The sequence below is a fragment of the Hemiscyllium ocellatum genome, chromosome 20 (assembly GCF_020745735.1).
Source record: "Hemiscyllium ocellatum isolate sHemOce1 chromosome 20, sHemOce1.pat.X.cur, whole genome shotgun sequence".
Lineage (NCBI taxonomy): Eukaryota > Metazoa > Chordata > Chondrichthyes > Orectolobiformes > Hemiscylliidae > Hemiscyllium > Hemiscyllium ocellatum.
Genome location: NC_083420.1, coordinates 36,285,343 through 36,310,984, shown reverse-complemented (window position 1 = coordinate 36,310,984; position 25,642 = coordinate 36,285,343). Strand labels below are relative to the sequence as shown.

General features: G+C 42.4%; 1 protein-coding gene across 1 annotated transcript in view; it reads right to left on the bottom strand.

Moving 5' to 3' along the window:
* ern2 (endoplasmic reticulum to nucleus signaling 2) overlaps positions 1 to 25,280 on the bottom strand; it is a 124,218-nt gene extending 98,938 nt beyond the window's left edge. The window contains exon 1 of the mRNA XM_060840737.1: positions 25,107 to 25,280. Within this exon, the coding sequence (XP_060696720.1) occupies positions 25,107 to 25,172 (66 nt within the window). The 5' untranslated portion in view covers positions 25,173 to 25,280. The remainder of the gene's footprint in view (positions 1 to 25,106) is intronic.
* Positions 25,281 to 25,642: the final 362 nt, after the last annotated feature.

Here is a 25,642-nt window from a genome sequence, read left to right as displayed (position 1 = left end):
TTTCAAGAGATCAATTGTGTTAGGGGATTCTGTAGTCAGAGGTACAGACAGACGTTTCTGTGGCCAGCAAAGAAAAAGCAGAATGGTGTGTTGTTTCCCAGGTGCCAGGATCAAGGATGTCTCAGAGAAGGTGAAGAATATGCTCACGGGGGAGAGGGGCCAGCAGAAGGTCATTGTCCACATTGGAACCAATGACATTGGAAGGGAAAAGATTGAGACTCTGAAGGGAGATTACAGAGAGTTAGGTAGAATTTTAAAAAGGAAGTCCTCAAGGATAGTAATATCTGGATTACTCCCAGTGCTACGAGCTAATGAGGGCAGGAATAGGAGGATACACCAGATGAATGCATGGCTGAGGATCTGGTGTATGGGAGAAGGATTCACATTTTTGGATCATTGGAATCTCTTTTGCGGTAGAAGTGACCTGTATAAGGAAGGATTGCACCTAAATTGGAAGGGGACTAATATACTGGCAGGGAAATTTGCTAGAACTGCTTGGGAGGATTTAAACGAGTAAGATGGGGGGGACCCAGGGAGATAGTGAGGAAAGAGATCAATCTGAGACGGGTACAGCTGAGAACAGAAGTGAGTCAAACAGTCAGGGCAGGCAGGGACAAGGTAGGACTAATAAATTAAACTGCATTTATTTCAATGCAAGGGGCCTAACAGGGAAGGCAGATTAACTCAGGGCATGGTTAGGAATATGGGACTGGGACATCATAGCAATTACGGAAACATGGCTCAGTGATGGGCAGGACTGGCAGCTTAATGTTCCAGGATACAAATACTACAGGAAGGATAGAAAGGGAGGGAAAAGAGGAGGGGGAGTGGCATTTTTGATAAGGGATAGCATTAAGCTGTGCTAAGGGAGGATATTCCCGGAAATACATCCAGGAAGTTATTTGGGAGGAACTGAGAAATAAGAAAGGGATGATCACCTTATTGGGATTGTATTATAGATCCCCCCCAATAGTCAGAGGGAAATTGAGAAACAAACTTGTAAGGAGATCTCAGCTACCTGTAAGAATAATAGAGTGGTTATGGTAGGGGATTTTAACTTTCCAAACATCAACTGGAACTGCCATAGTGTGAAAGGTTTAGATGGAGAGGAATTTCTTAAGTGTGTACAAGACAATTTTCTGATTCAGTATGTGGATGTACCAACTAGAGAAGGTGCAAACCTTGACCTACTCTTGGGAAATAAGGCAGGGCAGGTGACTGAGGTGTCAGTAGGGGAGCACTTTGGGGCCAGTGACCATAATTCTATTCATTTTAAAATAGTGAAGGAAAAGGATAGATCAGATCTAAAAGTTGAAGTTCTAAATTGGAGAAAGGCCAATTTTGACAGTATTAGGCAGGAACTTTCGAAAGCTGATTGGAGGCAGATGTTCGCAGGTAAAGGGATGGCTGGAAAATGGGAAGCCTTCAGAAATGAGATAACAAGAATCCAGAGAAAGTATATTCCTGTCAGGGTGAAAGGGAAGACTGGTAACTATAGGGAATGCTGGATGACTAAAGAAATTGAGCGTTTGGTTTAAAAAAAGGAAGCATATGTCAGGTACAGACAGGATAGATCGAGTGAATCCTTAGAAGAGTATAAAGAAAGTAGGAGTATACTTAAGAGGGAAATCAAGAGAGCAAAACGGGGACATGAGATAGCTTTAGCAAATATAATTAAGGAGAATCCAAAGGGAATTTACATATACATTAAGAACAAAAGGGTAACTAAGGAGAGAATAGGGCCCCTCAAAGATCAGCAAGGCGACCTTTGTGTGCAGCCACAGAAAATGGGGGAGATACTAAATAGACAAAAGACAATAGGTGCAGGAGTAGGCCATTCAGCCCTTTGAGCCTGCACCGCCATTCAACATGATCATGGCTGATCATTCCTAATTAGTATCCTCTTCCTGCCTTATCTCCATAACCCTTGATTCCACTATCTTTGAGAGCTCTATCTAACTCTTTATTAAATGAATCCAGAGACCGGGACTCCACTGCCCTCTGGGTCAGAGCATTCCACACAGCCACCACTCTCTGGGTGAAGACGTTTCTCCTCATCTCTGTCCTAAATGGTCTACCCTGTATTTTTAAGCTGTGTTCTCTGATTCGGCACTCACCCATCAGCGGAAACATGTTTCCTGCTGCCAGAGTGTCCAATCCTTTCATAATCTTATATGTCTCAATCGGATCCCCTCTCAGTCTTCTAAACTCAAGGGTATATACGCCCAGTCGCTTCAGTCTTTCAGTGTAAGGTAATCCTGCCATTCCAGGAATTGACCTCGTGAACCTACGCTGCACTCCCTCAATAGCCAGAGTGTCTTTCCTCAAATTTGGAGACCAGAACTGCACACAATACTCCAGGTGTGGTCTCACCAAGGCCCTGTACAGCTGAAGAAGCACCTCTTTGCTTCTATACTCAATTCTTCTTGTTATGAAAGCCAGCATGCTATTAGCCTTCTTCACTACCTGCTGTACCTGCATGCTTGCCTTCATTGACTGGTGTACGAGAACACCCAGATCTCTCTGTACTACCCCTTTACCTAATGAATATGTTGCATCAGTATTTACTGTGGAAAAGGATATGGAAGACATAGACTGCAGGGAAATAGATTGTGACATCTTGAAAATGTCCAGATTACAAAGGAGGAAGTGCTGGATATCTTGAAACGGTTAAAGGTGGATAAATCCCCAGGACCTGAACTCTATGGGAAGATAGAGAAGTGATTGCTGGGCCTCTTGCTGAGAAATTTGTAACATCGATAGTCACAGGTGAGGTGCCGGGTGATTGGAGTTTGGCAAACATGATGCCACTGTTTAACAAAGGTGGTAAGGACAAGCCAGGGAACTATAGACCAGTGAGCCTGACCTCGGTGGTGGGCAAGTTGTTGGAGGAAATCCTGAGGGACAGGACGTACATATATTTGGAAAGGCAAGGATTGATTCGGGATAGTCAACATGGCTTTGTGTGTGGGAAATCATGTCTCACAAATTTGATTGAAGTTTTTGATGAAGTAACAAAGAGGATTGATGAGGGCAGAGCAATAGATTTGATCTACATGGACTTCAGTAAGGCGTTCGACAAGGTTCCCCATGGGAGACTGATTAGCAAGGTTAGATCTCATGGAATACAGGGAGAACTAGTCACTTGGATACAGAACTGGCTCAAAGGTAGAAGACAGTGGGGGGAGGAGGGGGGGTGGAAGGTTGTTTTTCAGACTGGAGGCCTGTGACCAGTGGAGTGTCACAACGATTGGTGCTGAGCTCTCTACTTTTTGTCATTTACATAAATGATTTGGATGCGAGCATAAGAGGTACAGTTAGTAAGTTTGCAAATGACACCAAAATTGGAGGTGTAGTGGACAGCGAAGAGGGTTACCTCAGATTACAACAGGATCTGGACCAGATGGGCCAATGGGCTGAGAAGTGGCAGATAGAGCTTAATTCAGTAAGGCGTTCGACAAGGTTCCCCATGGGAGACTGATTAGCAAGGTTAGATCTCATGGAATACTGGGAGAACTAGTCATTTGGATACAGAACTGGCTCAAATAATTCAGATAAACGCGAGGTACTGCATTTTGGGAAAGCAAATCTTAGCAGGACTTATACACTTAATGGTAAGATCCTAGGGAGTGTTGCTGAACAAAGACACCTTGGAGTGCAGGTTCATAGCTCCTTTAAAGCGGAATCAAAAATAATTAGGATAGTGACGACAGCATTTAGTATGCCTTCCTTTATTGGTCAGAGTATTGAGTACAGGAGTTGGGAGGTCATGTTGTGGCTGAACAGGACATTGGTTAGGCCACTGTTGGAATATTGCGTGCAATTCTGGTCTCCTTCCTATCGGAAAGATGTTGTGAAACTTGAAAGGGTTCAGAAAAGATTTACAAGGATGTTGCCAGGGTTGGAGGATCTGAGCTACAGCCTGTAGACCTGGGTTCAATTCCCGACTCAGGCGACTGACTGTGTGGAGTTTGCACGTTCTCCCCGTGTCTGCGTGGGTTTCCTCCGGGTGCTCCGGTTTCCTCCCACAGTCACAAAGATGTGCGGGTCAGGTGAATTGGCCATGTTAAATTGCCCGTAGTGTTAGGTAAGGGGTAAATGTAGGGGTATGGGTGGGTTGCGCTTCGGCGGGTCGGTGTGGACTTGTTGGGCCGAAGGGCCTGTTTCCACACTAAGTCTAATCTAATCTAATTTTCAGATTGGGGCTGTATTCCCTGGAGCATTGGAGGCTGAGGGATGACCTTATAGAGGATTACAAAATTATGAGGGGCATGAATAGGATAAATAGGCAAAGTCTTTTCCCTGGGGTCGGGGAGTCCAGAACTAGAGGGCATAGGTTTAGGGTGAGAGGGGAAAGATATAAAAGAGACCTAAGAGGCAACGTTTTCATGCAAAGGGTGGTACGTGTATGGAATGAGCTGTCAGAGGATGTGGTGGAGGCTGGTACAATTGCAACATTTAAGAGGCATTTGGATGGGTATATGAATAGGAAGGGTTTGGAGGGATATGGGCCGGGTACTGGCAGATGGGACTAGATTGGGATGGGATATCTGGTCAGCTTGGACGGGTTGGACCGAAGGGTCTGTTTCCATGCTGTACATCTCTACGACTCTAATAAAGTCAAGGGTAGGGGCATGTACTGATTATAATGGCATTTTGGTATGGTTGAGGGACTTGAATGTCAAGGTTGACTGTGATTCCCATGTCTGGAATAGAATAATTGTGAAAAATGGTGTTAATAAAGCCAATGCAAATAATGTCATCTACAAAGAGAAAGCCCATGACATGTAATAGTATGTTGAACATCATGGTTTTATGTTTTATGTCTTATGCTTTATGTCATGCCTTCTTTTCCAGTAAAAGGTGTACCCCTTGCTTATAACTTCAGTTGCCCCACCCAGGAGGATGGGTTTCATTAAGGGAAACCATATGAATTTGATTTGATAATTCACTTTTTAAAAATTCATTTGTGGGACATGGGTGTCGCTGGCTGGCACATCCCTATTTGCCCTTGAGAAGGTGGTGGTGTGCTGCCTTCTTGAATTGCTGCAGTCCACTTGCTGTGGATTGATCCACAATGTCCTCAGGGAGGAAATTCCAGGATTTTGACCCATTGATTTTGAAGGAATGGCAGTATATTTACAAGTCAGTTTGGCGGGAAAATTTCAGGTGGTGGTGTTCCCATGTACCTACTGCCCTTGTCCTTCTAGATGGAAATGGTCGTGGGTTTGGAAGGTGCTGTCGAAGGTTCTTTGGTGAATTTCTGCAATGCATCTTGTAGATAGTACACACTGCTACTATTGAGCACCAGTGGTGGAGGGATTGAATGTTTGTAGATGTGGTGCCAAACAACCGGGTTGCTTTGTCCTGGATGGTGTCAAGCTTCTTGAGTGTTCTTCGAGCTGAACCCATGCAAGCAAGTAGAGAGTATTCCATCATACTCCTGACTTGTGCCTTGTAGATGGTGGATAGAATTTGGGGTGTCAGGAGGTGAGTTACTTGCTGCAGCATCCCTTGTCTCTGACCTGCTCTTGTAGCCACTGTGGTGAGTCCAGTTGAGTTTCTGATCAATGGTAACCCCAAGGATGTTGACAGTGGGTGATTCAGTACTGGCAATACCATTAAATGTCAAGGGGCGGTGGATAGAGCATCTCGTATTGGTGATGGTTATTGTCTGGCATTTGTGTAGCACAAATGTTACTTGTCACTTATCTGCTCAAGCCTGGATATTGTCCAGACCTCATTGCATTTGAGCATGGACTGCTTCAGTATCTGAGGAGTCGTGAATGGTGCTGAACACTGTGCAATCATCGACGAACATTCCCACTTCTGACCTTACGACAGACAGAAGGTCATTGATGAAGCAGCTGAAGATTGTTGGGCCTCAGACACTACTCTAAGGGACTCCTGCAGAAATTTCCTGGAGCTGAGATGACTGACCCTCCACAACCACACTCACAACTATCTTCCTTCGTACAAGATCTGACTGAGTGGAGTGTTTGCCCTCCGAATACCCATTGATTCCAGTTTTACCAGGGCTCCTTGATGCCATACTTGGTCAAATGCAGCCTTGATATCAAGGGCCGTCACTTTCACCTCACCTCTGGAATTCAGCTCTTTTGTCCATGTTCGAACCAAGACTGTAACGAGACCAGGAGCTGACTGACCCTAGCGAAATCCAAACTGGACGTTACTGAGTAGGTTGTTGCTGAGCAGGTGTTGCTTGAGAGTACTGTTGATGACCCTCTTCCACCACTCTACTAACAATGGACAGTAGACTGATTGGGCAGTAATTGGCTGGGTTAGATTTGTCCCACTTTTTGTATACAGGATATGCCTGGGCAATTTTCCACGTTGTCGGGTAGGTGCCAGTGTTGTCACTGTATTGGAAGAGCTTGTCTAGGGGAACGGCAAGTTCTGGAGCTCACGTCTTCAGTACTATTGCCGGAATATTATCACGGCCCATTGCCTTTACAGTATCCAGTACCTCCAGCCATTTCTTGATATCACATAGCGTGAATCAATTTGGCTAGAGACTGGTATCTGTGATGTTGAGGAACCACTGGAGGAGCCCGAGATGGATCATCTACTTGGCACTTCTGATTGAAGATTGTTGCGAATGTATTAGTCTTATCTTTTGCACTGATGTGCTGGGCTCCTCCAACATTGAGGATGGGGATATTTGTGGAACCACGTCCTCCAATGAATTGGTTAATTGCCCACCACCATTAAAGACGAGATGTGGAAGGACTGCAGAGCTTAGATCTGATCCGTTGATTTTGGGTTCACTTAGCTCTGTCTATCACTTGCTGTTTATGCCTTTTGGCGTACAAGTAGTCCTGTATGGTAGCTTCAGCAGATTGACACCTCATTTTTAGGTATGCCTGATGCTGCTTCTCGCATGCCCTCTCGCACTCTCCATTGAACCAGGGTTGATTCCCTGGCTTAATGGTAATGGTTCAGTGAGGGATATGCCAGGCCATGAGGTTGCTGGAGTACAGTTCTGCTGCTGCTGATGGCCCACAACACCTTATGGATGCCTAGTTTGGAGCTGCTAGATCAGTTCGAAGTCTGTCCCATTTAGCATGCTGATAGTATCACACAGCACGATGAAGTTATTCTCAATGTGAAGGAGGGACTTTGTCTCCACAAGGACAGTGCAGTGGTCACGTTTACCTATACTGTCATGGAAAGATGCTTCTGCAGCCTGAAGATTAGTAAGGATGAGGTCAAGTAGCTTTTCCCTTTAGTTGGTTACTTCACCACCTGCCACAGACCAAGTTCAGCACTTATACCTTTTAGGACCTGACCAGCTCGATCAGTAATACTGCTGCCGAGCCACTGTTGGCGGTGATCTGTGAAATCTCCCACCCAGAGTACATTTTGCACCCTTGCCACCCTCAGTGCCTCCAAGTGCTGTTCAACATGGAGGAGTACGGATATTCATCAGCCAATGGAGGACAGTACATGGTAACCAGTAAGATGTTTCCTCGTCCACGTGTAAGCCAAGAGACATCATAAGGTCCAGAGTCATTGTCAAGGACTCCCAAGGCAACACCCTTCCGAGTGTATACCACTGTGCTGCACCTCTGCTGAGTCTGTCCTGCCAATAGGACAGGCCATATTCAGGGATGGTAACGGTGGTGTCTGGGGTGTTATCTGTAAAGTATGATTCCGTAAGAATGACTATGTCATGCTGTTGCTGAATTAGTCTATGAGGCAGCTCTCCCAATTTCGACACTAGCCCCCAGATAGTTGGTAAGGAGGACTTTGCATGGTCGACAGGGCGATTTGTGTTTTTGCCGTTGTCTTTTTCAGTTCCAAGGTCAAAACCAGGTGGGTCTATCCCGTTTCATTTCTTTGTTGTGACTTTCTAGTGCTTAATACAACAGAGTGGCTTGCTAGGCCATTTCAGAGAGTAGTTGAGAGTCAACCACATTGCTGTGGCTCTGTATTCACATGTAGGCCAGACCAGGTAAGGATGGAAGTTTCCTTCCCTAAAGTACATTAGTGAACCGGATGGGTTTTTCTGACAATTGACAATGGTTTCATGATCCTCAGTTGACTCTTAACCCCAGATATTTTTAATTGAATTCAAATTCCACCAACTGCTGTGGCAGGATTCAAACCCAGGTCCTCAGAACACGATTGAGTTTCTTGATTAATAGTCGAGTAATAATATGACTCAGCCATCGTCTCCCCAACATATACTGCAATTCTTCTTTCTGGAGAGTCACATGAGATTATCCTGAGAGTTCTAACATTCCAAGACATAAATTTTAAGGTTTTCTTTGATTTGATTTGTTGTTGTCACATGTACCTCCATATACAGTAAAAAGTTTTATTTGGCAAGCAGTACAGAAAGATACACATAGATATACAGAGCATAGGGTGTTTAGACAGAGTAAGGCATACTACAAAGATGGATACAAAGGTGGTGAGTTCACAGGATGCAGTTCGCCAACCAGATGAAAAATGAGAGTGACTATTATAGGGCTCCTTTTCTAGACCTCTTCTTCACTCAAGGTTAGGGCATCTTGAAGAGGCCTGCTCAGTCACAAACGCTGGAGTTCAAAGGCACTTCTGTCCCAGTACAGGCATCCAACAACTTTCATGGATCGGTCATCTGTGTGCAGTTTCTTGACTAAGATCTTTCAGATGCACAGCCCTGTTCCTGTCACCAATTCTCCACTGCCATGTGATTAGCAAATGGATCCTGTTAGAAGCCTGCATGCACCTTTATCTAACAGAGGGATTGTAAGGCACATTATTGTCCAAACAATTGTTAGGAAATTGTGATCAGATTTTGGTGATATAGCAAACTATAATGACAGGGATAATTTTGTCACTGCAGCATTTTTCTCCCTCTGCAGCCAGCAAAAATAAGTTTCCTCCAAAGTTCTGCTTTTGAGGTCTTTTTGTTTTCTGGTACCTCCCCAAAACATCACCACCATGGGTAGCTATACTAGAAGCAAGGAATTGCCAAAGATATCACTCAAAAGAATTGTCAGAGTGCACTTGCCTCTCCATCCCTACAAGATGATGGTGATATATAGAGAGGATCTATAACCCTGATAAAAGTGACACAGCAAAGAGAGAAACAAGAAAACTGAAAAATTTTATTCTAGCATCCGTTGTAGGAAAGTTATTAGAATCCAAGAGCAAAGTGACTTAGTACTTCGAAAAAAAATTAAGACCTTTAGAGCATACCAATGAAGATTTATAGGTGATTTCTAATGAACCTAATTGTATCTCTGAAGATGGGACTAAAGTAGTAGGTATGGAAAGGCTTTCACTACAGTCAAAAGCCTTCCAGATAGCAGTCAATAAAATTCCATGATAAACGATTAGCTCAAATTAATGCTCATGGAATCAAGGCAAATTATTGCATGGGCAACTGTACTGGTTAAGACATACAAAAGAAAGTGAAGCTATGTACTTCAAGTGGAAGGAAGTCACCAAAAGACTGTCATTTTATTTTGTGGTAATTTTAGTTGTGGAGTGAATTGAGAAAAGAAACAGCTTTGAAACCAAGACTTGATGAAGGACTGCAACTTATTTTGGAAGCAAGTTACCTGACACTCATCACAAGCATCATTTATACAGTAGCTTGTTCAAGCAATAAGTGGAGTGTAGTTTATAATGAGCTGGTACTGAAGGGTTGTGTACAAAAGGAGAGTGGGTTGATAAGAAGCTGATTGTGCAATGTATTAGTGACCAGTTAATGATAACAGGGGACTTCTGCCTGCCAGCAACTCTGACTGGTTCTCAGGTTACATAGTTGTCTCCTGCTCTTTGGATGCTGCCTGACCTGCTGAGTTTTTCCAGCAACACATTTTTCAGTTCTGATCTCCAGCATCTGCAGTCCTCACTTTCTCCTAACAGCTTAGGAATACAAACAAGATAGTGAGAATCCTTCAGACCATCAACTCAGGAGCGCTCGCTGATCTACAGCTCTAAGTTTGGAAAATCGCTGGTTTTCTTCATCAGCAGTTTTAGGCTGTGTCTTTTAATTCAGAAGCAAGAGACGATTTAAAACTATGAACTAGCCTCTATGCCTCCCGCAAACTAACAAAAGCCTCCTGAGAACAGATGGAGAAGTGACATTCTGACTAGTGTGTGCATCATATGATTGTGTAATAATGGAAGATTTTAAGGGAATTGGAGTTTATCAAGTTGAATTATATGCAGATGGTTCTTAAATGATTTACCTGTAACTAGGGTCTATTTACTTGCAATAAATAATAAGTTTTGCTAAACATGGAAACCACATTTATGCTTTCTATCAACCTGGGTCTGAAAGTCTGGTAAATTGGGGAATTTGGCACATTTTTAAAAATTGTTAACATTTGTGATGACCTGGAGAATAGCAGAGGCTTGATTTCCCATATGCTACCTCAACAAACCCTTAAATTCATAAATGAATTAGATAACACAATAAAGAATAATAAAAAGAGTATCAGGCTCAGCAAATAATATTCTTACCTCTCCTAGGTTCAACCCCATGAATGTTGAGAAAAACTCAGCAGCTTGTAAGGTAGCACAGAAGTATTTGAAGTTTCACAATGAAAATAAAAGGATGGGTAGGAAAACATTCAGCAAGCAGAATGTTTAACATGGGAGATGAAGTATTCATTGTTCCCTTTGTTGTGGTGAACTTTTGAAAGAGAAATTCAGTGGTGCAGGAAGGATCACAAATATGTTGATAGGGTATCAAAACAGGGAAGACGACAAGGAGGAACAAAGATATCATAGTAAGAATAGTGGAAGATGACAGAGACACCAAGAGTGAGGTGGAAGGTGAAGTAGATCATTCTCAGTGAACATACTACAGTCAGACTTGGCTAACATGGAAAAATTGGTAGACTTGCACAATCTTCTCACATTTAGATTAAAAAAAACATAGGGAGGATCGTGCAAGACTACTAGGAAAGTATAGTAATCTATTGAAATACATCCAGATGCTTAGCTAACAAAATACATGATATGGATGTAGGAGTCAAAGACCTATAAAACTTCATCCCTATTGGGTGAGCCCAGTAAAACAAGATGAGATGGAGACAGAGATTCAAAACTTGCTGGAAAACCACTTCATTGAACGTAAAAGCAATTGCAGTTCACTATTACCTTTAGCTCCTAAACCAGATGTACTAACCAAATTCTATATACAGAAAAGTAAATGTCACAAAGATAGATTACTACTCAATTGCACAATTAGAAGACTGCACTGATAGGGCTGACACTACCTCATTTAAGAAAGATCAATTGAAAGAGTACTGGCAAGTGTAATTAATGTCAAACGTTAAAGCTGCAACTGCTTTCATTACACCATTTGGTGATGCCATTTGGGTTAAAGGACATCCCAACTTTGTGCTAGAGGTTTATAAGTCTACCTTAAGTCCATAACTGTGTAGTTTTACTATGTTGTGACACAAGGGAAAAAATTTAGAGACAAGTCTAGGATCTGATTAAGCAATTACAATTTGCTGGCATAGTAATAAATTTAGCCATAGAGTAATAGAAATGCACAGCAAGGAAACAGACGCTTCGGTCCAACTCGTCTATGCCAATCCGATATCCCAACCCAATCTCGTCCCACCTGTCACCACCTGGCCCATACCCTTCCTATTCATATAGGCATCCAAACGCCTTTTAAATGTTGCAATTGTACTAGCCTCACCACTTCCTTTGGCAGCTCATTCCATACACATACCACCCTCTGCGTGAAAAAGTTGCCCCTTAGGTCTCTTTTATATCTTTCCCCTCTCGCTCTAAACCTATGCCCTCTAGTTCTAGACTCCCCCACCCTAGGGAAAAGACTTTGTCTGTTTATCCTATCCCCTGAAATAAGAGGAACCCAAATGATTCACAGAATTCTGGGTATGGTCTAATTAGTGCCTTGCTTAGTTTTAGCAAGACTTCCCTATTCTTAAAGTTATAGAGATAGCATAGAAACAGATCCTTCAGTACAAGTTGTTCATACTGACCAGATGTCCTAAAAAGATCCAGACCCATTTTCTGGTATTTTGGGCCCATATCCCTCTAAACTCTTCCTATTCATATACCCATCCAAATGCCTTTTAAACATTGCAATTGCATCAGCCTCCACCACTTCCTCTGGCAGCTCATTCCATACTTGCACAATCCTCTGTGTGAAAAGGTTGCCCCTTAGGTCCCTTTCATATCTTCCCCCTCTCACCTTATACTCCATTTCCTTTATAAAAAGATAAATAGTTCATTTGCCTTCCCTATTACCTATTGAAATTTGATGCTAGCTTATTGTGATTCATGCACAAGGATCCCCCAAAAGTAATTTAGAAAAGTATAAATCTTCAATATGCTGTAGGACAATAAGAAAGTGTTACCAAGATCAGAGAAAATTAAGGTATTAGTGGAATTCCTTGTTCCTAAAACTAAATAAGAATTTGAGAGATTTTTAGGAATTGATGGACTTTGCTGGAAAACTATTTGTAACTTCAACAAATTTGTTTTAAAAAAACCAAGCAAGGGTGGTCTGGTCAGCAGAATGCCAGGCAACCTTTGAGAAGCGAGGGATTCCTAATACATGAACCAGTATTGACTGCCCCTGATTTTTCCAGACCTTTCAAAATGGCAAATAATGCTTGCGATGTAGGAGCAGGTGCATTCACATTGCAGGATGTTGGGAGTAGAGAAGCCAGTGGGGTACTTTTCCAAGAAACTCAGTTTGCATCTGAAGTACTCTATTGCAGAAAAGAAAACTTTGGGATTGTTGCTCACCCCAGGAGACAGCGACTGCTGAATTACCTTCCCAATCTTTCTGTATGCCTAACACTTCTTTTTGCGTGTGTGGAAGGAGTTTCATGAGGGGTTTTGCCTTTTAACTAATACGAGTTAAATATCAACAGATCATAAAATTGTTAATCTGTCTGTAAGTTAGCTCACTGATCTTGAAGGTTTGTTTTCAGATAGTTCATCGCCATACTAGGTAACATCATTGGGGCAGCATGGTAGCTCAGTGGTTAGCATTGCTACCTCACAGGGCTAGGGACCTGGGTTCAATTCCTGCCTTGGACGACTGTGTGTGGAGTTTGCACGTTCTCAGTGTCTGCGTGGATTTCCTCCAGGTGCTCCGGTTTCCTCCCACAATCCAGGGTGTCAATCAGGTGAATTGGCCATGATAAACATAGTGTAAGGTGATTTAGTCAGGGGTAAAATATAGGGGAATAGGTCAAGGTGGGTTACTCTTCAGAGGGTCGATGTGGACTTATTAGGCTGATGGGCCAGTTTCCATACTGTAGGGAATCTAAACTAATTTAATCATCATAGTCTCTGGTGAAGAGCTGGTGGTATGTCCCACCTCTCTATTTATGTGTGTTAGTTTTTTTTTTAAGATGGGTAATGTCATTGGTGGTCCTTTTTTTTGCTTTCCCACGGAAGGTAGATAGGATCTAAAACAATATGTTTTTATTGATGGAATGATGGTTAGAATGCCATGTGCCTTTACTGTGCCTATCCTAGGATGTGTGTGTTGTACCAGTCAAACTGGTGTCCTTATTTGTCTGTTTGTATGGAAACTAGTGAGAGAGTGAGTTGCATCTTTTGATGGCCAGTTGATGTTCATGGATCCTGACAGCAAGTTCCCTACTAGTTTGTCCGACTTTTTTTTTAAAACATTTCTTGCATGGTACCTTGTAAATGATGTTTGTTTTGCTGGTGGTATCTAATAGATCCTTTAGATTCATTAGTCACTGTTTACGTGTGTTTGTGGAAATAGATAGATTGTATTTACTGGGTACCCATTTTTCTTGAAAACGTTGTATAGATGTTTCTTCTGCTTTTTGTAGTTCTTGGGTACCGCAGGACAATGTAGCTTGTTGAACAATGTTTTAATGCAGCTCAGTTTGTGGGTGTTGGTGTGATTGCTTCTGAAATTAGGTATTTGGCCCATGTGCGTTGGTTTTCTGTTCATATGCTCATTGCCATAGTAGTAATACAGAGACTTGAACAAGCTGCCCTCCCATCTACCCAACCCAAACTTTGGGTTTGCTATGTCGATGACACCTTCAGCACAAAACAGAACAAATTAGAGGAAACTCAACACCATCAAAATATCCTGACAGGCATAAAATTGCCAGAACGACAACAGACTCCCAATCTCGACGTGACAGTTAAACATACAGTTAAATGACATCTTACAGAAAAACAACATGGTCAAATACTTTACTTCAGAAGCCATCTTCAGAACCAAGAACTACAAAAAGCAGAAGAAAACATATGGATATTTGAAGAGAAACAGGTACCCAATCCGTTTATTCCTCAGAAACAAAACCAAACAAGCAGACAACGCAACCAAGAACTATAGCCACTTTACCTTACAAAGGCATATCAGAAATGACTTCCATATTTTTACCTTGACATCATAGTAGCCCATAAACCTATCAACAAACTTAAACAGCAACAAATGAACCTAAAGGATCCATTAGATACCACCAGCAAAACTAAATGTCATTTACAAGATATCATGCAAGAACAAAAAATAACCACGACTTCTGACAAACCTTCAAGTTCAGCAAGCTAACTTACAAACTTAGTAACCGGAGCTACAAATCTTCTCAAAAATCACTAATTGTTAATCTGTAGCTAGATTATTTGTAATAATAACTCCTGGTAAATATAGGAACCCTGGTCTGTTTTATGCCAACCTGGTTCTAAACCACAGGTAAGTTGGAGAATACTGTGCATGTCATTCAAAAAAATTTAACTTCTGTGATTATTCCAGGAATAATGTGGCTTGATATCCAGCAGGTTTCCCACCGAGACATAAAAAGATAGACCACTAAAATTTAATGGACAGATAACAGCACAGGCCTGAACAGTGACAACAGAAGGAGCAGTGACACCCTATATTCATTCCCTGATGTCACAAGGGCAAAGGTAGATGGTTGGTCTTAATTTATTTTATCATTTTCACTGCAGGTTAAAGCAGCGAGTTAAATAATTTAGCTCATGGCATATGAAGTTGTGTTGACAAGTTTTAAATTTACTAGGTTTGAAAAAAGCTTAGGACTAAGCAAGTCTGTGGCAAGTTTAGTCATCTAATAAGTGGAATCTGGAAAGACTTCACACCTGTTGAATGCACATCCTGTAGCACATGCTAATTCCATGGCATTTCTCATGTTCTGTACCATCACAGATGCAGGAAATGTAATCAGCTGGAGAAGCAGGAGCCCCAGATTTGAGTCTGTTCTGCATCTAGCTTCATCCTGGTGCATCTGCAAGGTTAGGGCTACAGAGATATCACATTTCCAGAGGTGAGCACAATACAATTTAAGAATATGGGGCAGACAGAGGGGGAAGGCGTGGACTACCAGATTTTTGAAAAATCAGAAGCCATGCAATGTATCTCATTAACCACCTCTAGTTGCTGTATTACCTTCAACAACTGGTACACAAATGTCCCAAATCTTCCTGTTCCTACACCCCTCTAGAAGCGCCCCTTTTATTTATATTGTCTCTCCTCATTCTTCCAACTATAATTTAATACTTCATAACATTAAATTTTAGTTGCCACTGAAAATTCACCAACCTACATCTGCTTAGAGTTTATTTCAGCCTCCTCAGTTTAAAATACTTGCAAATTTAAAGCAGGGGCATTTTAGTGGTAACGATCACAGTTTAGTTAAATGTAGCATAGGAACAGAAGTTTTTGTTGGATGGCAATAGTTTATTATAGAAAATCTAAAGTATGGAAACTGTAGGTGAAATTGAAAGGTACAAATCAAGAAAGCAGAGAATGAGTAAAAGATTAGCAGATAAAATGGAGGAAAATCTAAATAAGTTTTATAAATGCCTAAACAGCAACAGGATTACTAAGTAAGTCTCATTGGAGATCAAAAATGAGACTTGTGGAGTCAGATGATATGACAACTGCTCAAATATTTCACAGCTGTTTTCATAAAAGATGGAAGCAATGCTGAAACTGCACTTCTGAAATATTGTTAAGATACACATTGTACAAGCATGATTATTAAGCTGTTTACAACTTAAAAGTGGATCTCAAGATATAATTATGTATATCCTATTTGCTAAGAGAAGCAAAGGAAATACCTAGAGGCCCTGACCATCATGTCCCAATCTGCGGTGGCTACAGCTGAAGCTGGAAGACTAACTTTGCACCACTGCTTAAGTAGGGAGGACTATGGGAATTATAAGCCAATCAGCCCAACTTCTGATGGGAAAGTTATTAGGAAGAATGTTTGGAAAAGAAAGTTCTTAACAGGTAGCACAAAAAGAGTCACCTAGAAAGGCATAGGTGATGGAATACGATCAGATTGGTGTCTTTCAAGGAAGGTTCTCTCTCACTAGCTTGATTGAAAGTTTTGCGAAGGTATCAAATAGGTCGATGAGAGTAGCACATTTGATGTGATCTAACTGGATTTTAGCAAAGCTAAAATGTGTGATGACATTCCAAATCTCAGACACTTGAAAAATCAAAAGTTATAGTACACTTATCATTCTGGTCTCCATATTACATGGACGTTTTGGAAAGAGTATGGAAGAGGTTCACCAGGATGCTGCCTGGATTAGACAGTGTGAGCTATAAAGAGGAGGCAAGAAAAGGTGGAGTTGTTTTCTCTGGAATGGCAGAGTCAGATGTACAGCACGGAAACAGACCCTTCAGTCCAACTGGCCCATGCTGACCAAATATCTTAACATAATCTAGTCCCAAATCCCTCTAAACTCTTCCTATTCATATACCCATCCAGATGCCTTTTAAATTTTGCAATTGTACCGAACTTCCTATGGCAGCCAATTCAATACATGCACCACCTACTCCATGAAAACATTGCCCCTTAGATCTCATATCTTTCCTCCTCACCCTAAATCTATGCCTTCTAGTTCTGGACTCCCCCACCCCAGGGAAAAAAAAAGTCTATTTATAGTATCCATGCCCATTATGATTTTATAAACCGCTATGAAGTCCCCCCTCAACCTCTTGACATTCTAGGGAAAACAGCCCCAGTCTATAGCTCAAACCCTCCTACCCTGGCAACATCCTTGCAAGTCCTTTCTGAACCCTTTCAAAAGTTTCACAACATCCTTCCAATAGGAAGGAGACCAGAACTACACCCAAAAGTGGACTCACCAATGTCCTGTAAAGCCACAACATGACCTCCCAACTTCTATACTCAATGCTCTGCCCACGAAGGATATGCTTTCCTTTAAGAATAATAGGGTGGTCATGATAGGGGATTTTAACTTTCCAAACAGACTGGGACTACCATAGTGTTAAGGGTTTAGATGGAGAGAAATTTGTTAAGTGTGTACAAGAAAATTTTGATTCAGTATATGGATGTACCTACTAGAGAAGATGCAGAACTTGACTTACTCTTACTGCAGGGCAGGTGACTGAGGTGTCAGTGGGGGGACATTCTGGGACCAGCGACCATAATTCTACTAGTTTAAAAATAGCGATGGAAAAAGATAGACTAGATCTAAAAGTTGAAGTTCTAAATTGCAGAATGGCCAATTTGAATGCTATTAGGCAAGAACTTTCAAAAGCTGATTGGGGGCAGACATTCGCAGATAAAGGGATGGCTGGAAAATGGGAAGCCTTCAGAAATGAGATAATGAGTGTGCAGAGAGAGTATATTCCTGTTAGGGTGAGAGGAAAAGCTGGTATGTTTGGAGAATGCTGGATGACTAAAGAAATTGAGGGTTTGATTAAAAAAAGAAGAAAGCATATATCAGATATAGACAGGATAGATCAAGTGAACCCTTAGAGTATAAGGCAGTAGGAATATACTTAAGGAAATCAGGAGGGCAAAAAAAGGGGAAAGGAGATAGCTTTGGCAAATAGAGTTAATGGGAATCTAATGGGTTTTTAGATATACATTAAGGACAAAAAGGTAACTAGGGAGAGAACAGGGCCCCTGAAAGATCAGCAAGGCGGGCTTTGTATGGAGCCGCAGGAGATGGGGAGATACTAAACGAGTATTTTGCATCAGTGTTTACTGCGGAAACACTGTGGAGCCTGGCTCGTTGATGGGCAAGCTGTAGAGGGAATCCTGAGGGACAGGATGTAAATGTATTGGGAAAGGCAAGAATTGATTAGGGATAGTCAACTCGGCTTTGTGCGTGGAAAACCATGTCTCTCAAACTTGATTGTTGCATCAAAAAACTCAGGATTGATGAGGGCAGAGCAGTAGACATGACCTATTTGGACTTCACTAAGGCTTTCCACAAGGTTTCCCATGGGAGACTGGTTAGTGAGGTTTGATCTCATGGAATACAGGGATAACTAGCCAATTGGATACAGAACTGGCTCAAAAGTAGAAGAGGGTGGTGGTGGAGAATTGTTTTTCAGAATAGAGCCTCATGATCAATGGAGTGCCACAAGGATTGGTGCTGAGTCCATTACTTTTCATCATTTATATAAATGATGTTGATGTGAGCTTAAGAGGTATAGTTAGTAAGTTTGCAGAATACACCAAAATTGGTGGTGTACGGACAGCGAAGGAGGTTACCTCTGATTACAACGGGATCTTGATCAGATGAGCCAATAGGCTGAGTGGCAGATGGAGTTTAAATTCAGATAAATGCAGGGTACTGCACTTTGGGAAAGCAAATCTTAGTAGGACTTATACACTTAATGGTAAGGTCCTAGGGAGTGTTGCTGAGCAAAGAGACCTTGGAGTGCAGGTTCATAGCCCCTTGAAAGCAGAATCGCAGATAAATAGGATAGTGACAACAGTATTTAGTATGCTTTCCTTTATAGGTCAGAGTATCGAGTACAGGAGTTAGGAGGTCATGTTGCAGCTGCACAGGTTAGGCCACTGTTGGAATATTGCGTGCAATTCTGGGTCTCCTTCCTATCGGAAAGATGTTATGAAACTTGAAAGGGTTCAGAAAAGATTTAAGGACGTTGCCAGGAGAGGTTGAATAGGCTGGGGTTGTTTTCCCTGGAACGTCTGAGACGGTGGGGTGACCTTTGAGGTTTATAAAATCATGAGGCATGGATAGGGTAAGCAGACTTCTCCTTGGGGTGTCCAGAACTAGATACATAGGTTTAGGGTGAGGGGGGAAAGATATAAAAGAGACCCAAGGGGCAACTTGCTGAGATATTTGTATCATTGATAGTCACAGGTGAGATGTTGGAGGATTGGAGGTTGGCTAACATGGTACCACTATTTACATGATGAAATGTAGTGGGCCCGGCACCGATCCTTGTGGCACTCCACTGGTCACAGGGCTCCACTCTGAAAAACAACCCTCCACCACCACCCCCTGTCTTCTATCTTTGAGCCAGTTCTGTATCCCATGAGATCTAACCTTGCACCCATGGGGAACCTTGTCGAATGTCTTACTGATGTCCATAAAGATAACTTCCACTGCTCTGCCCTCATCGATCCTCTTCGTGGGCGGCAAGGTGGCACAGTGGTTAGCACTGCTGCCTCACAGCGCCAGAGACCCGGGTTCCATTCCCGCCTCAGGCGACTGTGTGGAGTTTGCACATTCTCCCCATGTCTGCGTGGATTTCCTCCGGGTGCTCCGGTTTCCTCCCACAGTCCAAAGATGTGCGGGTCAGGTGAATTGGCCATGCTAAATTGCCCGTAGTGTTAGGTAAGGGGTAAATGTAGGGGTATGGGTGGGTTGCGCTTCGGCGGGTCAGTGTGGACTTGTTGGGCCGAAGGGCCTGTTCCCACACTAAGTAATCTAATCTTTATTAGATCTTCAAAAACCTCAATAAAGTTCATAAGACATGATTTCCCATGTACAAAGCTATACTGACCAACCCTAATTAGTCCTTACATGTAAAGCTTGTCCCTCAGGATTCCCTAGAACAACTTGCCCACAACCAAAGTCAGGCTCACCGGTTTATAGCTCTCTGGTTTTTACTTACCACCTTAAATAGTAGTACCACTTTAGCCAACCTCCAATCTTCCAGCATCTCAACTGTGACTATCAATGATACAAATATCTCAGCAAGGGGCCAAGCAATCACTTCCCTAGCTTCCCACAGAGTTCTAAGGTACACCTGATCAGGTTCTGGGGATTTATCCACTTTTGTGCATGTCAAGACATCCTGTACCACTTCCTCTGTAATATGGACATTTTTCAAGATGCCACCATCTATTTCCCCACATTCTATATCTTTTGTATCCTTCTCCACAGTAAACACCAATGCAAAATACTGGGGCTGAAGGCAGACTTAACAGAAGTCTACAAAACTATGAGACGCACAGATACGGTTGAGAAAAAATTGGATTAGACTAGGCTTGAAATTGTGTTGCTGGAAAAGCGCAGCATCCAAGGAACAGGAAATTCGACGTTTCGGGCATAAGCCCTTCTTCAGGAATCAGACTAGGCTTGCTTTCTATGAAACAGAAACTGGTGAAATAATTCTTCCAAGTGTATGAATTTGACAGGCCTAGGTAGAGTAAATAGGAAGGATCTCTTTCCTTTATAAACTTCAATAAACAGGAGACATGAGGTGAAGTCGTCAGGAAAGGGATCAGAGGGGCATTTAATTTTTTTTTAAAACCCAAAAGCGTAGTGAGGAACCTGGAACAATCTAAAAAGATACTCATGAGAGAAATCTCATTATACTTTAAAAATACTCGCATAAGCATTCAAATTGCTGCAGTGTGCACAGTGCAACAGCAAGAGCTGGTATGTGAGATCAGGCTAGACAGATTTTTTTTGGCTAGCACTAACATGGACAAAATAATCTCCTGTGTTAATGACTTATACATGCTTTTAAAAAAAAATCAAAACAAAAGGAATGTAAGCCTTGCCATGTCGCAGACTAAATCATAAAAGACTGAAAGTATTATTAATTATACGAAGTCCTAAACAGATCACATCTGACATACAGTATGAAGTTCTAGGCCCATTGGAAAAGGATATATTTGGCCTTAAAAGGAGGGCACTGTAGAACATAATCAGGCTCCAAGAGGGTTATATGGCTAGACTTATGTTGCCTGAAATACAGAAGAGTAAGGAATAAACTTGATTAGGTTTTTAGGACTTGAAAAGGATGATATAATTTTTTAAATGAGTAAATGCGTCTAGGATAAAGAAGACAACCTCAGAATGAGAATCAAGCCATTAAGGAACAACGTTAGGAATCACTGCTTCAGAGAATGGAAGAAATGTGAAACTTTTGAAAAAAAAAGTACAATATGTTTGCTCAAGTAAAAATTAGAGCTGGGATTGACTAATATTTTTGATATTAAAGAATATGCAACAATGTAGATGGATGACTTTAGGGCACAGATCAGCCATAATCCCACTAAATAACAGAATCTACTCGAGTGGCTGAATGCCTTTTCCTAGCTGATAATAATGATGATCCATAATAATAATGCTGCAAGAGGAGATGAGGCGGGCTTGGAATGGATTTGGAACATGAAATACATAATATAGATCAAGGAATAATGGCTATGACAAACCCAACAGCATTAATGATGCACACAATGTCAATATTTTCTCAGTAACCTGTTCGGAGAGGTTATTACATATCTCTGTAGTAAGTGGGATTTGAACTCAGGCCTCCAGGCTCAGAAGTAGGGGCACTGCCACTGCACTTCAAGAACTCTCATAACAATAAAAACTTGAAAGTTAAAAATTCTAAGTAGGTATTGATTGGGATTTATGGGAAAGGAAACAGCAATGCACAGGGGTGAATTCAACATAAGCCTTGGGCAAGATGGGAGGAGTTCAATCAGAACATATTAAGTGTTTTACCCATTTCTATGAGAGTCAGATTACTCAAATCTTACTTCCAGTATTGTAACATGAAAAATGTGAATGAGAGAGTCTTGTATGGTTTCAGGTGTCGACAGAATCAGAACAGGAAATGACATCACCAATCCAAGGAAACCTAAACATAAAACGCGGGCCATATCCCAAGTGCTTCATTACAGACTCACTGAAGTTACCTAGTGTAGTGATGAAACATCTGAAAATGAACCTTCCAACTCAGCAAGCAAACTTACATCCATTACACAACATTCAGTACCTATGGCCCGTATTGAGTTAAAGGAAAACTTATGATTCCTTCAAAATACGAGTTTGCACTGTAAATCAAACATTTACAATTTAATTACTGTAAATCTTGAATCAGAGATACAGTAAATTTTGTTTTGCAATTAAAATCACCACTTCCGATTACAACACTTTAGTCAGACGTTTATACAATAATTCCATTCCCAAGCCCAGTATGATCAAGAGAATAGAAATCATTTTTCTTTTTGTACAATCAGTTGCTCATTATCAGTTTGCCACAACCAACTTGTACCAGATACAAAATAAGTGCTGAAAATTCAGAGAAGCAACCAGTAGTATGGAGGCTAGACAGCAACTTCAAATTCTTTTTATCCTACACGCATATCCTGCTGCAGTCATGTGACAAGAGCATTCAATCTAGTGCACACAAAAAGCTCTCATTCAAAAAGTTTTTCTCGCCCCAAAACACACTACTCAAAAGTGATTTAGACAGCCCAGTGGAGCACTAACAAAAGCCAAAAGGTCAACTGTAACTTAAAGGAAAATTGTTTGTAGTTTAAAAAAAGGTAATTATCACTGTGATCAACCTTAACCCCTGCAGTACCCTTGGACCTTCACCTGTGTAAGTGAACACAATCTCCCTGTCCATGGATACTCCAGCACAGATGTAACCACGTGAAAAGAGCAGACAGTCAGTTCTCATAGCAATTGCCCTTTGATGGTCACACTGGCAAGCCAGAGTCTGAGCTGTACAGTATGGATGCAGAAATTGCTCACCAGATATCCTAAACTAATCTCATCTCATTTGCCAGCATTTGGCCCTTTTCCCTCCAAACCCTTCCTATTCATACATCCATTCAGATGCCTTTTCAATGTTGTAATTGTACCAGCATCCATTACTTCCTCTGGCAGCTTGTTCCATACACGTATCACCTGCTGTGTGAAAAAATTCTCAAATCTTTTCCCTCACCCTAAACCGATTTTCTCTCATTCTGGACTTCCCCATCCTAGGGAAAAGACTGTTTATCCTATTCAGGTCTTCATGATTTTATAAGCCTCTATAAGGTCACCCCACAGCCTCAGACGCTCCAGGGAAAGCAGCCCATCCCTATAACTCAAATCCTCCAACCCTGAAAGCATCCTTGTAAATCTTATCTGAACCCTTTCAAGGGTCACAATATCCTTCCTCTACAGGGGGAAGGGGGGGAAAGAGAGGAGGGAGAGAGCTGCATACAATATTTCAAGACTGGCCCAATTAATGTCCTGTACAGTGGTTAGCACTGCTGCCTCACAGCGCCTGAGGCCTGGGTTCAATTCCCAACTCAGGCGACTGACTGTGTGGAGTTTGCACGTTCTCCCCGTGTCTGCGTGGGTTTCCTCCGGGTGCTCCAGTTTCCTCCCACAGTCCAAAGATGTGCAGGTCAGGTGAATTGGCCATGCTAAATTGTCCGTAGTGTTAGGTAAGAGGTAAATGTAGGGGTATGGGTGGGTTGCGCTTCGGCGGGTCAGTGTGGACTTGTTGGGCCGAAGGGCTTGTTTCCACACTAAGTAATCTAATCTAATAACATGATCTCCTAATTCCTATACTCAATGCTTCAACCAATAAAAAAAAAGGAAAACACACCAAATACCCTCTGCACTATCCTATCCAAGTTCAAGTATCTCTGGACAGAGTGCACCTAAGAAAAATTAACAAACAGCAAAATTTACAGCAGACCTTGGAGCCCATGAGTTGTTCTGATATGCCTGCCCCACCAAATGAGTGCCTAAAGATCAGGAGCATGGAGTTGAAGTGCAATAAAAGGTTTTAAAGCAGCGCATTGAAAAAGACTGCAAAGACATTCAAATTAAAACTTCAAAAGTTTTTCTCCAGGCCACAAAAAATCTTCCATCAAAGCTAAAAAAGCTACATCCGAATTTAGCACCACAACTAGTGCTTCAAATACTACTTATAGCATCACCATGCTGGTGTCTAAACCAAAGGAAAATAATTGTTAACCCCTCTGATAAACATACTTTTAAAAATATACAGCATGCAGACCCTTACACGTGGCCTGGCACACTGTGTACTGACTTAAGTGTCTGCTGGATGAAACTCCAACATGCAACACTCTCCACTCCAGATTGAAAGATTTATCCAATTGGGATCTTGTTGCTTTAAGATAGGCACACCTGGGTGGATAGGTGCAATAGCACAGCCCATAGGAAAAACAAACACTTTGCGCTGTTTTAAAAATGCTCAAACCTAAATTTCCACAGCCAAATTATGGGATACAAGATCAGACGCAGGGTTGTGTCTCAGTGGTCAACATAGAGTTCTGGATAGACGGGTTCTGTACATCTGGAAACCCACGACAAATATGAGCCACCAATTCAGTGCATTCTCGGGCCGTGAACTGGAGTCATAGTCACAGATGTACAGCCATGAGGCTATGGATAGCTTTGGCCATGTACTGGACACTGACCTAGGTCAGCATCATTCAGCCTGCTCCTCTGCCACGCAAAAGCCCGGGTCTGGACAGACCAACATCCTGCACCCCGTCTTCCGTCAGCCACTTTCAACCAAGTTCCCGAGCAGTGGCCCTCCGACTTGATATACTGAACAAATCAGAACAAGCGACAAACGAGTGTCAGATATTCAAATAAAAATGCCCTTGCAAAAATGAGGCTGAAACGCAGTTGGTCAATTCAACAATGAGGCAAGCTTATAATCATTTATATTTGGAAATCTTTTCCAGTAGTTGTCTTTTTAAATATCTGCTATTTTTAGTAAGGGTCGTGCTTTAAAAGTTAAATGTTCTGTTTTGTCCCAAAACATTCAATAAGGACAACAGACAGTCGCTTTGCTGACCTACAGTAACAAGCAGGAAGAATTAGTCAGGGCGCATTCACCCATCGCAATGCCCTACACAATATAATTGCAGTCCAGATTCCTGCTCGTGGTTCATTATGTTCAAGACCGCCAAAGACGCAAGGAGAAAAATAAAATGCCAAGCTCCTGCCCTCCAATGCCAATGCCCACACAGTTCGGGTAGCCCCTCGGAGCCGACCTCAAGCTTCGGTCTGAGATTTCCGGCCATGACAAGGGTCTCCGTCCCTTCGGGCTCACTCACCTGCCTTACCGCCAGCAACAGGATAACTAACAAGAGAGGGGCTCGGAGCCCCCGGGACTCAGCCATGGCCTGCCCGGCTCACTCACTCGCTCAGAGGGATGGAGGGTTGGTGGTGAAGAAACGCTGCAAATGACCGCACTCCCATGCTCGCGGCTCCAACCGCCAGCGGACAACCCGCAGCTCGGGGGCGCGCGCGCGCGCGGACATCCGGCCCGGGAGGGCACGCGCCGACCCCGCTCCTCGCTCATTGGCTCAAAGCAGGAATTCGGACAGGATTGGGTAAAGCACCCACGTGATTACAGACACCGGACAACAGTGCCCACGGGACCCGGAGACAGTAACCAATCACACAGAGGGAGCGGTGGGCGGGACTTTAGGATTGACGAATCGGAAACGGGAACGCGTCAAGGGTTAGGTCTTCGCAAACGAAAGTGACAGTTCTGACACGTGGAGCTGTTTTGTTTGTAAATGTTGGAGACACAGCTTCCAGTAACTTCCTGTTCCGGGAGCATGCTGACTCCGCAAACACACACCAC